The following is an 11,978-nucleotide window of genomic DNA, read 5'->3' as shown; positions in this document are numbered from 1 at the left end:
CAGCTGAAGTGGGATGGATCGTATCTGATGTCGTCTCGCTGCAGCGCTGTCGACGGCGCTGGCGTGATATCTACTGCGGGGAAGCGCGAAGGTACATGTACAATAATCATCAAATCAAAGACAACACGAATCATACAATCGCAGATGTACCACGCTAGTCTTGTTTGCGATGCTCTGGCTTGTGGTCCTTAGGCCAACAAGGGGTCAGTTCAGTGCAAGCAGAAAGCCAACCGCTTACGACTTCATGATCGACATGCACGTATGCTCGTGAACAGCTGGGCAGTGTCTCGAGCTGGTCTTGCAGGTCTTGTGACAGATCATGCGCTTCCCAGAGCGGCGTGAGAGGATCGAGCACGATGTCTACCTCGACGACATAGTCCTGCTGCGCTGTGAGCTTGACACTAGAGAAAGCAATGAGCGGACCTCTGCGTTGCAGTAGCATTTGACCGAATCAATCTGCCGCTGCTGTCAGCAGCTGGATCCGGACGTCAACGTCCGCGCGTACCTTGAGTATCTTATCAGAGAACGTCACGCAGTGATATGTCACGAGCTGAGAAAAGTCCTCGGGCGCGGCCTGCAAGTCCCAGGTTAACTCGGGCCATGTCTGACTGTGCGGGTGCGCCGACTCTACCGGCAAGCTGAATGAAGTGTTTGGCGCACGTAGATCCCCAGAGATAGATGAGCAGGCACGAGATCACAATAGCCCCACTCGGATCGATGTGCCAGTCTAGCTTTGAACCGGCCGAGCTCGTCGCGAGACCGAGGAGATTGATGATCGTATCATTGCGGTGGTCTTCCCAGAGGACGTGCACTTGTATGGACATGTCCCGCAGCGTATAACAATAGGCAGCTAGAATGATCTTGGTGATCAGCGCGACGGAGACTGCCACGACGGCGGGCACGTGAAACCGTTCATCCTCGCCATTGCTGGTAGCAAGGGATTGGATGGATTCCACAATCAGGATGACGCTCGCTGTGCCCATCACCACGGCAAAGATGACTGGTCAGGCCCAGTGTAAGCTAGGCAGCAATCAAGCCAATTACTGATGCTCACTGTTGCCGATGACCGCTATCCGCGCGCCACCGATAGGGTACTTGACAGGATCTGCACGAACCGCTTTCCGATGCACCCAATTGAGTACAAAGTTGGCGGCAGGGTCAAAGACGGCGTCGATGGCCGTCGCAAAGAATGATAAGGAGAGTGATGAGACTGCCGCGTAGACTTGTATGATTGCGAGCACACAGTTGGCCACCAGGGAAGCGTAAATGGCGATCTTGACTTTCAACCGGTTGTCCTCCTCGCGCTGCCGCTCTTCGTCTCGGTGCCAGTGCAAAGGCTTGAGCAGAATGTCGATTTGTCTGTTCTGTCCCTCGTAGAAATCGCCAATCTTCTTGTATCGTCGGCCGCGACTGCGCAGGAGGCCGAGTCCGAGTCTCCAGGATGGCGTCACGCTCGGAGCACCTTGTCTGGATGAGACGAGGTTGCCCGCAACGACGCGCGTCTTGTCTTGGCCGGCAGCGAGAGGAGAGCCATAGGCGGTGCGCTTGAAATCGTCGATGACCTCCTGACCTTTGATAGAGGCGCGCATCTTGAAGGGATCATGTGTGGCAGTACTGTTGCCCCTGATCATGCCTGCTCGTATGGGATGGACTGAAGCGCGAGCCTCGACGTCTATGTCGCCTCCGCCGGCCTGAGTGGCTCGGTGAGCCAGTACGGGCATATCGATCAAGTCTGTCTCATTCGAAAGGGAGGCCTTGCGTGCTCTGAAGGGACTGGCCCGACGATGAGTGTCGCTTGCATTCTCTGGGCCGAGATCAAGTGTCTTGTCGAGCTTGACATCGACGGGCAATGCAAGCTCGCGAGGCGATGCGACGGGCGAGGCATCCGGCGTTGCTAGCTGCAGGGATTGTCTCGAGGAGTCTGCGCTCATGTCCGGTAGTCCGGCAGTGAGGCAAGTATGACGGCGCAGCGCACTGAGCGCCTTGACTGCTCGAGCAGTCGTTCGCGCCAAGCCCACACTGACTGCGCACGCCGACAGCTCTCGAGCCCGAAAGGAGAGCATCTGCCATCACTCGACCGCCCTCATTCCCTTCCAGAGCACGCTCAGCATGACCTCCAAGTCGATAGCAGTCATCGCCGGATTGGGCAATGGCACCGGCATCGGCGCTGCTGTAGCGTACGCCCCGGCGCTCTGCTGGCTGACCATGCTCAAGAGGACAGAAGTTCAGCCGCCAGTTCGCTTCGCGGCACTTTAGGGTTGCCGTCATCGGCCGCCAGGGAGCGAATACAGTGGCCGACGATATCAATGCATCAGGCGGTGAGGCAGCAACGTTTGCCCTTGCCGACTACGACTTCAAGAGCATCCAGGGCACTTTCAAGGACATCCGTGCCAGATGGTCCGACGGCAGGGTCAGGGCGGCCATCTGGAACACTGCACAGTGGAGCATGGTTCCCTTTCTGGATGTCACGGAGGAGCTCATCCAGCAATCTGTCAAGATCAACATCGTCGCGTCCTTTGCGTTCGCACAGGAAGCCATCAAGCTGATGCTCGAGCCCGGTACCGACACCGAACCGCCCGGTGGCAGTCTGCTCTTCACTGGTGCCACTTCAGCCACGCGAGGCGCAAAGAACTTCTCCGCCTTCTCGGCCGGCAAACACGGTCTACGTGCTCTCTCCCAGTCGCTCGCTCGCGAGTTCGGTCCCGAGAACATACACGTCCGTGTTGTGTGCTCTCTCGCGGTCTGACCTGGCTCTGAAGAGGGCTACAGGTGGCTTTCGTCATTGTCGACGGTGTCATCGCGACCGATCGTAAGTGATGCTCTTCACGCGCGCAATCTTAGGATCCCGCTCATCGCATCTCCATAGGCACCCATCAAGTCTTCACCTCACAGGAAGCCAAAGCGATGCTGGCCGACAAGCACAAGCATCTCGAGCCCGACTCGATTGCCAAGGCGTATCTATATCTTCACGAGCAAGACGTCTCTTGCTGGACGCATGAGCTCGATCTTCGTCCCGCGCACGAGAAGTTCTGACGCTGTGTCCAAGCTATTGTACCGAGAGTGAGAATGCATGGACCCAGGCGTCGCTCACGTACGCTTGATCTGGTGATCATGATGCGCGCGCGCTTAGCGGGCTACAAGTCCATCATCGTTCGACGCGTGTCGTGGCCGTTACGCACCCAAGGCGCACAGTCGAGCCAGACGTGCAGCTCGCTCCGACATGGCGGCTCCACCAGCCATCGATGATCTTGTCAAGGTCTACAAGCTACAGTATGCGCCTAGCACGGCGTCAGTGACACTCGTCGATGCGCCCAAAGCGATAGGCAGGTCATCAGCAACGGCTCATATTGCTGCTTAGCTGACGCCTAGCGACCTACAGAAGACAGCAGCTCCCTGTCTAAGCCAAGTCATGGGACACAGCAATCGTTCGGTGGTTCCTTTCCCGGCATCAAGATGGCTGGAAGGCCGGGATTGCTCAGCAACGACGACCTGGCGCCGCTCAACTCACTCATCCAAGCTATGCTGACCAACAACATTGCCATCCCTGGACCGCCACAGCCATCGCAGAACGCTCGCTCCTTCCAGTTCAACAAGTTCAAGGAGGAAGGCAACAAGAAGTTCAAGGCAGGCAACAATGCTGATGCCATCAAGATGTACACACTCGCCGCCGATCTGGCGAGCTCGCGGCCGCTGTTCGAGAGCAGTCAGTACATCCGCGAAGAGCTCAGCGTCGCTCTCAGCAATCGCTCTGCTGCCTATCTCAACGCCGGCCAGAACGTCGAGGCACTCGCCGACGCAGAAACGGTCATCAAGCTCAAGCGCAACTGGGACAAGGGCCACTTTCGCAAAGCGAAAGCCCTCGTGGCTTTCGGTCGCCTCTTCGATGCCCGCGATGCACTCTTGCTCGGCCTCGAGTTTGAACCCGACAATGCGGTAGGTGGTCGCCCTCGAGCTGTGCCTGCGGCAATTGACGCGTGACGAGCAGGAATTGTGCAACGCCCTAGACACGCTGGATAAGCAGATCATGGCACAGCACGAAACAGCGCCGTAGATTGCGAAAACGAATGATGTGTATGTTGTCAACAACAGTCTGCACGCAAAAGTGTCCCGCAAGAAAGCAGCCGGGTTGCTATGCCTTGCTGTCCGCATTCGCTCGAGCTGCACGCGATCTAGCGACGTGTACCAGACCAACGCCTTCCTCCAGGCATTCTTCGCCGCTGCGGAAGATGCGCAAGATTACCCCGTCGGGGAGCGCTGCTTCTGCATCCGCAACGCGGACGTAAAAGGCGTCAAGCTGACGTCTCTGGGCCTGCGTAAGCTCAGCCTGTGCCTGGGGTGCCTTGCCGGCTGTGTCGAATGCTGAAGGCCTATCGGAAAGTGAGAGGTCGCGCAAAGGATTGTTCGGGCTCAGTGGATCCGAGTTTGCGTCATCGTGCAGTTTGGAGTCATACTCTAGCTCTGTGAGATCCCGTAGCGTTTCCGATACAAATGATGAGCGCGAAGAGCGACCGGAGAGAGTCGTGTCGGGCAAACGCAAGAGGTCGCTATCCGAATGCATCGCAGTAGCATTCGCGAGTGGCGATTGCGCGGAGAGAACGTCGCGGATGAATATGGCAACTACTTGCTCTGGATAAACGCCCGCAAGCGCGACGTACGTCTCAAGATCGCCCTCTCCCCCGTCGCCAATGAGGATGAACCGGCTTGCCGGAAAAGATTGCAGGATTTGCTCGACCGGTCCGCGTTTCCTGGTGCTAGCAGGCTCCATGAATCCCGACAAGATGGAGCCTTTGCGGTATTCTCTTAGCTTGACCTGTCCTGGCGGTAAGGATGTGGCTGCTAGCGCCGATTGCACGATGCCTGGCAAGAAGTCAGTGAAAAGCCTGAGGAGCGGCAGATGGCGTACGGAAAACCTCCCAAGGCCCGTTACTGACATAGTGAAAATGTGCATCGGCTTTGTGCATGGCCTGGTACCACGCTGACATGCCTGCGATGGTGCGCTCGCGGAGATCCTTGACGAAGATGTTGCGGAAGACTGAGCGCAGTCCACCCATGATGTTGGCTTCCAGGCAAGTGTCGTCGATGTCAGAGACTATCCGGGGCGCGTCCTCGCTTGAGACAGCGATCGTGGCGGTATCGCTGGCACCGTCGGCAGACGACTCGCCGTCAAGGGGCAGCAGCGTGACAACGACTTCGAGATACCGGACGTCGACGTGATCAATCTCGAGCGTTTGGGCATAGCCTCCTCCGAGCTCGGTCTGCAAGATGCCTTGCGCGAGACAGCTTCGCTCTGGATTGTCTGCAAACACTCGAACTCTGACTTGGCGAGCAGCGAGCTTTTCGCCAAAGAAGGGTGCGAGACGCTCGTCCAAATTCGCGTGCGCTTGCCGCAGGAGAGCCAGTGCGTCATCATCTCGAGATGCTGGCGGAGCCTGCTTGGGCTGACTCGTTGGTAAAGGCAGCGTGGACGCCCTTGTAGGCGTGGCAAACGGCCGAGAAGGCCTCTGGCGTGATGGCGATGATGTTTGCGCTGCAGCATCGGCAGCCTGATCGGTAGTGGGCAGCCAGCTCGTCTCTGGTGTCACGGCGGGCGCTTCGACTGCGTGCTCCGCTTCGGCCAAGAGGTCTTCAGAGCTCGCATCTCGACTTGAGAGCGAAGCAGGGGCACTGTCTTGAGAACCGGTGTCGGTAGCAGGCACAGAGAGGAGCGACGATGTCGAAGCCGCTGCAGACGAAGGTCTGGGCAGCCTTGGCAAGCTGATGAATTGTTTCGCCATGGCTGCAAACAGTCGCTGAGACTTGGAGGCTTCCTCGATCGGACGATGGCGAGAGACAAAGCCAGACAGGGAGAGCTCGATGTACCGCCGACCCGATTTGTGCTGTCTATGTACGGCCCAGCCTGGAAAGCAGACACATTGTTCTTGATGGAGCACGTCGACTCGCCGTCTGCTGAAGCCGAGAGCGGACGAGCGGCGAGAGCCCGTGACGGGTCGCATGAGGCCATCGGAGGGTACTACAGTGGGCTCCTCTGGAGCGGTCGCGACCCTGTCGAGCCAGTCTTTGGCCCGAGCTCGCAGGGAGAAGCCCGAGCGAGAGTTGGCTTGGTCGGACAGGTACCTCGTCGAGGAGACCGTCGCTGCGGCTGCTCTGAGCTTCATTCGAGCGCTTGAAGGGTAGCTGTCGAGCGAGATGACGCCGCTCTCGCTTTGCTGGGCGTTTGGTGCATCTGACATGTGTTCATGCTCCCCTTGCTCGTCTGCCAGCCAGCTGCCGCCAGCAGCGCGTCCTCTTCGGTCGGTCGACGTCGGTCGTCGTCTAAGCAAACAGCAACAGCCGAGCCGGGATTGAGATGAGTGCTGCAGCCAGGGCGGACCGGCAGGCTGCCGCGAGCGCATCACGTCCGCTCAGTGGTCCCAGTCGGGCCGGTAGAGCAGGCGGTTCTGCGAGTCAGCACCGGCGACAGGAGCCTGCGCCGTATTCCTCAGAGAGATCTCGCCCCGACTACCGAGACAACAGAGCGCCGGCCAGGCAGGAGGTCCCGTCACACCGGCGCAGAAGTAGTCGATCACCCTCGCCCGCTGCTCGAAGGAGAGATCCTCCGAGGAGAAGCAGGTCACGCTCGCCCGGACCGACCGTCACCGGTTCCTCGAGAGAATACTTTGAGCAGAAGCAGGCCCAGGCTCGCAAGCCAGCCGAAGCCCGCTCGCAAGCTCCCGCTGCTCCACGAGCGCCAGTAGGAGGTAGTGGTGGCGGGGGCGGACTGATAGAAGTGATTGCCAATGATCGGCTGGGCGGCAAAGTGAGGGTCAAATGCAGGTTAGCCGGCCGCTCTCCTGCGGCTCTTGCATGTCGGCTGAGCTTGTGCAGCCCGAATGACACCATCGGGGATCTCAAGAAGCTCATCGCCGCTCAAAAGGGCACGAAAGCGAACAAGATTGTGCTCAAGAAGTGGTACAGCATCTTCAAGGTCCGCTCTCGCTCCTCTGACCTCTGTCCTCCTCAGCTCATGTCGCCCTGCCTGCAGGATCACATCACCTTGTCAGACTATGAGATCGGCGACGGCAGCTCGCTCGAGATGAACTAGGGCAAGCCTGCGCATCAGCTCTGTTGTGCCATCGATCATGATCATGTTGTCAGCACGCTCAGATTGCGCCACTCACGCGCGTCACCGCGTCGTCCTGCCCCTGACCGAAAGACTGTGAAGAGGATGCATCTGCTGTACGACTAGTCGCAGTGAGACCTGATTCCCCGCACCGGACTTCGAGCTCATACAGTCTTGTCATAGGCCGGGCAAAGGCCCACAAAGCAAGATGGACGTGATACCCACGAGCAATGGAGATAGCAAGCCTCGGCCGGCCGAGGAAAGCGACGATGACTGGGATGCCGTGAACGATGATCTCCTGGCTCCAGAGGCACTGCCAGAGTCTGCCGCGCTCGCAAGACGCCGGAAACGGGCAGAGCGCTCATCCTTGAGGCTCAGAGGCATCATCTCGCTCGCGGATCTATCCGTCATGCAGGTCATCTTTGTCGCTCTCCTCTTCATCTCCCTGTACCACCTCGCAGCGCTCTGGCTCTTCACCAGAGGCTTCCTGCTCACGCGAGCTACGCTCGACGAGAGGAGCCACTGCTCACCCGACCAAGAATGCACGCTGACACCTCGCTATTCACGGGCTATCGTGCTCATCGTCGACGCCCTCCGCTGGGACTACGTCTTCCCGAGAACAGAGACCGATGGCAGCTCTCCTCCATACTCTGCTGATCATCACAACGTACTCACGACGCCAGCCAGGCTGTCCCAGCAGCAACCTGCCAACTCGCTGATCTTTCGCTTCGTGGCCGATCCACCCACGACGACCTTGCAGCGACTCAAGGGTCTCACTACAGGCAGCTTGCCCACCTTTGTCGATGCAGGCAGCAATTTCGCAGCCGGTGCCGTCCAGGAAGATTCTTGGATCGAACAAGCCCACGCGGCTCGCAAGAAAATCGCATTTGCCGGCGACGACACATGGATGCAGGTCTTCCCTCCTGCCTACTTTGCAAAGGGCATGACCTGGCCATACGACTCATTCGACGTGGCCGATCTCGACACCGTTGACCGTGGTGTCGAGAAGCATCTCTTTGATCTGCTCGCGCCAGACAGCAATGGCTCATCATGGGATATCTTCGTCGGTCATTCGCTCGGTCTCGACCATGCCGGCCATCGATTTGGCTCACAGCATCCAGAGCTGACACGTAAGCTTCGCGAAGCCGAGGCCACACTGGCTCGCGTTGTGCCGCTCTTACGTGCCGACGATCTGCTCGTTGTCCTTGGCGATCACGGTATGGATCCCAAAGGCGACCACGGCGGTGATAGTCCGGACGAAGTAAACGCTGCTCTGTGGATGTACTCGCCAAAAGGACTGACGACCGTACCGCCACATCCGGGTAAGGCTCGCCCTATGACCGAATTGCTTCATGACACCACTCGGTCAGAAGAGCGCACCTTCGGTCTTGACGAGCATACTTATCGATCAATACCCCAAACAGATCTGGTGCCATCCTTATCACTGCTCCTGGGCTTGCCTATACCTTTCGGCAGTCTTGGCTCGATCGTGCCCGAGCTATTCCTCTGGCCGACGCAGCAACACAGATGGGCAAAGGCTGATGACTCGCTCAGCATGCTACGAAAAGCAGTCCGTATCAACTTGCGCCAGATCATGACCTATCTAGAGACCTACGCACGCACACATTCGCGATCATCGGACATCGCGCCTGCTCTGCCCGCACTGCGAACATTGTATTCCGCTGCGATGGAATCACTGGACGGCACAGATAGCATCAGCCTGGACTCTTACTTTCGTTTTACTAGATCAACACTGACGCATTGTAAGTCAGTCTGGGCGCGCTTTAACGCTGCGACCATGACTGCAGGGCTCTTGGCACTCGTGTGCAGTATCGTCATGATCACACGCCTCGTGCAGACTGCTCGCTACGAAGGCGCTCTCTTCCGGGACGGACATTGCCGGCAGCTCATTGGAAGTGCGTTCATCGCCTTCATTGCTACGTTTGCGATCATCACCCTGCCAGCTATAGTCGTCGTCGGCACGAACACGCATCCAGACTGGTACGCCCCCCTTGTGTTACCAGCCATTGTGGTCTCGCCTGTTTTGGCAATCATCGTCTACGAGCTGCGATACCGCCTACCGGCCCCCAGCAAACTAATCACGCCCGCAAGCTTGACGTCATGGTCGCCGGTCTTCGTGTTACCCCTTGCGCATGCTGCTATGTTTGCGTCGAACTCGTTCATCTTATGGGAGGATGGCGCCACGACGATGCTGCTGCAGTCAGCACTGATTATGCTTGCGATACGGTCAATCGGTCACGTCACTGCTCCCTTTCGTCGACGAGGTCTAGCATTCGCGCTGGTTGCAGCAATACTCGTGCGCCTTCTGGCATGCTCCAGACTGTGCCGGGAAGAGCAAGCTGGCGTGTGCTCGACAACGTTTTACGTCAGTAACGCATCAAGCACCTCGGCAGTGGAAGCCGTGATAGCAATGGTCCCCATCGCTATGGCCATACCCGTATTCGTCGGCCGCTTTCTGAGCATTACGGGCTCGCAGCGAGAGTTCGCCGGTATCTTTCTCGATGGACCCTGCCGTGCAGCCTGGCTGCTCGCGTCCGCACACAATGTCGTGGATTGGCGAGCGGCGCACAGCAAGTCGCCTGCAGTCATGACGACGGTCAAGAATTATGCAGCCATCGCAGTGATCTGCCTGATCATTGGCGGTGGCGGCCCATTGTGGTTCTTCAGTAGGCTGCCATTGACGATTCAGGAAGAGCCAGCGACTGACAACACGCCCGCAAAGATCACTGTTTTGGGTTTCGCAAACGCCTATGGCTCGTCATACGTCTTGCTGGTCACTATACTAACGTCGTGGCTTGTTCTCGTATCACCTGCCATGGGTCAGCTCGCTCTGTCTGGCGCCATGATAGCCAGTCTGTGTATGCTAGAAACTCTCGACACAGCGCGGGATTCTGATTCAATGCGCTTGTCTCTTGAAGCCAAATCTGTCGATCGTCCGCTCGAGCTCGATTGGCATATCGGACTGTTTGCGCTGCTCGCACAAGCCACTTTCTTTGCCACAGGTCATCAGGCGACTCTATCATCAATCCAATGGAACAGCGCTTTCGTCGGCACGCGCCGGCTGATCTATCCACTGAGTCCACTCTTGGTCGTGCTCAACACATTCTCGGGTCATATCCTGATGAGTCTCGGGCTGCCGCTCCTCGTATTATGGAAGACGGCGCCTGCGATGGGAGGCAGGCCCTTGCCGCTCCAGCGAAAACTGCTCATAACGTTGCTGCTCTTCTCGCTCTATCACGCCATCGTGGCGTTATCAGCAGCAGCCTTTGCAGCCTATTTCAGGCGACATCTGATGGTCTGGAAAGTCTTTGCACCGCGCTTCATGCTCTCTGGAATGACTTTGCTCGTCATCGACCTGACGCTGGCGTTCTTATCGACGCTCTACGGTGCTGGCACCGTCTTCAACAAAGTCTACACAATGTTCCATACCGTGTATCGGTGACGAACATGCACGATGGGCTTTGTCGCTCTTGAGAGTGCCACGCTGGGCGGCGGGCTGAGAACGCGGCGCGAGCCTGATCTGATTATGAGCTGTCGTTGACATCGTCATCGGGCACTTGAGGCGCGTTCAACGTTCGACATTGCGGTCGTTGACGCTGAGCTGTCACGACATTGCCTTTCGGCTGCAATGCGGGTTCTCGTCACTGTGAGTCGGCATGCTAAGTATGATCGACGGCTCACAGTATCGTAGAACGATGACGGCCCGCCTGGTAAAGACTCGCCCTTTGTGCTAGGCTTTGTCGAATGCCTGAGGCAAACGTTAGGCTGGGAGGTCAGCGTGGTCCTGCCAGGCTCGCAGAGGTCCTGGGTCGGCGCCGCTCACAGCATCTCGGACATCATCGAAGGCAGTTATTATCAGCCTGCGCCAGCAGGCTCATCAGTCGATCGCAGTCGCGGCGAAGGCAGTCGACGCTCGACGACGCCGATTGAATCAAGCAAGACGAATGCAAACGAGCAAGATTGGATCTTGCTCTCCGGTACGCCTGCGACGTGCGCCAACATTGCGTTGCATAACATCCACGAAACGATCGATCTCGTCGTCTCTGGACCTAACTTTGGGCGCAATACTTCCACAGCATTTGCCCTGTCGAGGTGACACATACATTCATTTGCACGACACACAGAGCTCACAAGCGTGTAGCGGCACTATCGGCGCTGCTTTGGCATCCTCGCTGTCTGGCGTGCCTTCTATCGCGATCAGCTATGCCATTTTTGAGCGTCCGATACAGGACGATCAAGTAGCAGCCGCGCACGACTGGGCATGCGTAGTCATCAAGCGACTGTGGGACACCTGGCAACACGACGGCGATCATGACCTGTACTCCGTCAACATACCGGTACGCGTTACTGCGTGTAACGTGACCAAGTGCTGATCAAGTTGCAGCTCGTGCCTTCTATAACTGACAAGGAGGCAACGAAGATTAGGTTTACAACAATGGCACTCACACGCTACAAGCGTCTTTTCGCACCTGTCAGTGTACCGCAAGGCTCTCCGCTAAAGCTGATCGTGACACCAGACCGCACACCCGAGCGAGTCAAAGGCAGCCTACGAGGCCGAATATAGCGACACTGCAAATGCCGGCCCCGGAGCGCTCGAGGAACCAAGCAACCCGAGCAAAGTAACCGCAGATCGCTCCAAAAAGCTCGCTTTCAAGTTTGCTCCCCACATCGGGCAGCTCATAAATCCGCCAGCCTCGGCGCTGCAAAGCGGCCATGATAACCATGCACTCCACCACGGTTGCATCGCTGTGACGCCTCTCAAAGCCAGCTTCCTGGGAGCTGATCCGCCAAGTGCGATCAAGCAGCATGACGAGGGTCCAGGCAAAGGGCACTGGAAGCTATAGTCTCTACTATCGAT

General features: G+C 57.8%; 6 protein-coding genes across 6 annotated transcripts; 4 read left to right on the top strand and 2 right to left on the bottom strand.

The window, feature by feature from the left end:
* Nucleotides 1-154: 154 nt before the first annotated feature.
* On the bottom strand, nucleotides 155-1,931 carry L969DRAFT_49525 (uncharacterized protein; the record flags this gene model as incomplete). The annotated part of the gene is made up of 6 exons (XM_014712321.1): nucleotides 155-187; nucleotides 239-379; nucleotides 424-456; nucleotides 506-574; nucleotides 627-1,000; nucleotides 1,055-1,931. 6 exons carry the CDS (start codon nucleotides 1,929-1,931, stop codon nucleotides 155-157), a joined length of 1,527 nt encoding a protein of 508 aa, XP_014567807.1.
* Nucleotides 1,932-2,109: 178 nt separating this feature from the next.
* L969DRAFT_49432 (uncharacterized protein) lies at nucleotides 2,110-3,033 on the top strand (the record flags this gene model as incomplete). The annotated part of the gene is made up of 4 exons (XM_014712320.1): nucleotides 2,110-2,177; nucleotides 2,230-2,716; nucleotides 2,770-2,809; nucleotides 2,867-3,033. 4 exons carry the CDS (start codon nucleotides 2,110-2,112, stop codon nucleotides 3,031-3,033), a joined length of 762 nt encoding a protein of 253 aa, XP_014567806.1.
* Nucleotides 3,034-3,149: 116 nt separating this feature from the next.
* L969DRAFT_428530 (uncharacterized protein) lies at nucleotides 3,150-4,302 on the top strand. Its single transcript, XM_014712319.1, has 3 exons — nucleotides 3,150-3,327; nucleotides 3,387-3,930; nucleotides 3,986-4,302. The coding sequence occupies exons 1-3, from the start codon at nucleotides 3,221-3,223 to the stop codon at nucleotides 4,049-4,051; spliced, it is 717 nt and encodes a 238-aa protein (XP_014567805.1). The 5' UTR covers nucleotides 3,150-3,220; the 3' UTR covers nucleotides 4,052-4,302.
* Nucleotides 4,130-6,230, bottom strand: L969DRAFT_17109 (uncharacterized protein; the record flags this gene model as incomplete). The annotated part of the gene is made up of 2 exons (XM_014712226.1): nucleotides 4,130-4,857; nucleotides 4,904-6,230. The coding sequence occupies 2 exons, from the start codon at nucleotides 6,228-6,230 to the stop codon at nucleotides 4,130-4,132; spliced, it is 2,055 nt and encodes a 684-aa protein (XP_014567712.1).
* A 527-nt stretch (nucleotides 6,231-6,757) lies between these two features.
* On the top strand, nucleotides 6,758-7,075 carry L969DRAFT_34451 (uncharacterized protein; the record flags this gene model as incomplete). Its single annotated transcript, XM_014712305.1, has 3 exons — nucleotides 6,758-6,813; nucleotides 6,865-6,964; nucleotides 7,022-7,075. Coding segments are annotated over 3 exons (210 nt in total), but the record flags the coding sequence as incomplete, so codon positions are not given.
* Nucleotides 7,076-7,124: 49 nt separating this feature from the next.
* Nucleotides 7,125-11,964, top strand: L969DRAFT_94247 (uncharacterized protein; the record flags this gene model as incomplete). The annotated part of the gene is made up of 7 exons (XM_014712318.1): nucleotides 7,125-7,177; nucleotides 7,283-10,550; nucleotides 10,683-10,766; nucleotides 10,812-11,212; nucleotides 11,262-11,457; nucleotides 11,505-11,591; nucleotides 11,638-11,964. The coding sequence occupies 7 exons, from the start codon at nucleotides 7,125-7,127 to the stop codon at nucleotides 11,962-11,964; spliced, it is 4,416 nt and encodes a 1,471-aa protein (XP_014567804.1).
* Nucleotides 11,965-11,978: the final 14 nt, after the last annotated feature.

This window comes from Mixia osmundae (genome assembly GCF_000708205.1).
Source record: "Mixia osmundae IAM 14324 unplaced genomic scaffold scaffold_5, whole genome shotgun sequence".
In the NCBI taxonomy this organism is placed as follows: Eukaryota; Fungi; Basidiomycota; class Mixiomycetes; order Mixiales; family Mixiaceae; genus Mixia; species Mixia osmundae.
This window is presented reverse-complemented; position numbering and strand designations above follow the sequence as displayed.

Excerpts from the sequence above, each read along its gene's own strand:
- L969DRAFT_428530 (XM_014712319.1), top strand. The coding sequence starts at position 3,221 with ATGGCGGCTCCACCAGCCATCGATGATCTTGTCAAGGTCTACAAGCTA. Across the intron at positions 3,328-3,386 it reads GCGCCCAAAGCGATAGGCAG|CAGCTCCCTGTCTAAGCCAA; the intron begins GTCATCAGCAAC and ends TACAGAAGACAG. Across the intron at positions 3,931-3,985 it reads TCGAGTTTGAACCCGACAAT|GAATTGTGCAACGCCCTAGA; the intron begins GCGGTAGGTGGT and ends CGTGACGAGCAG.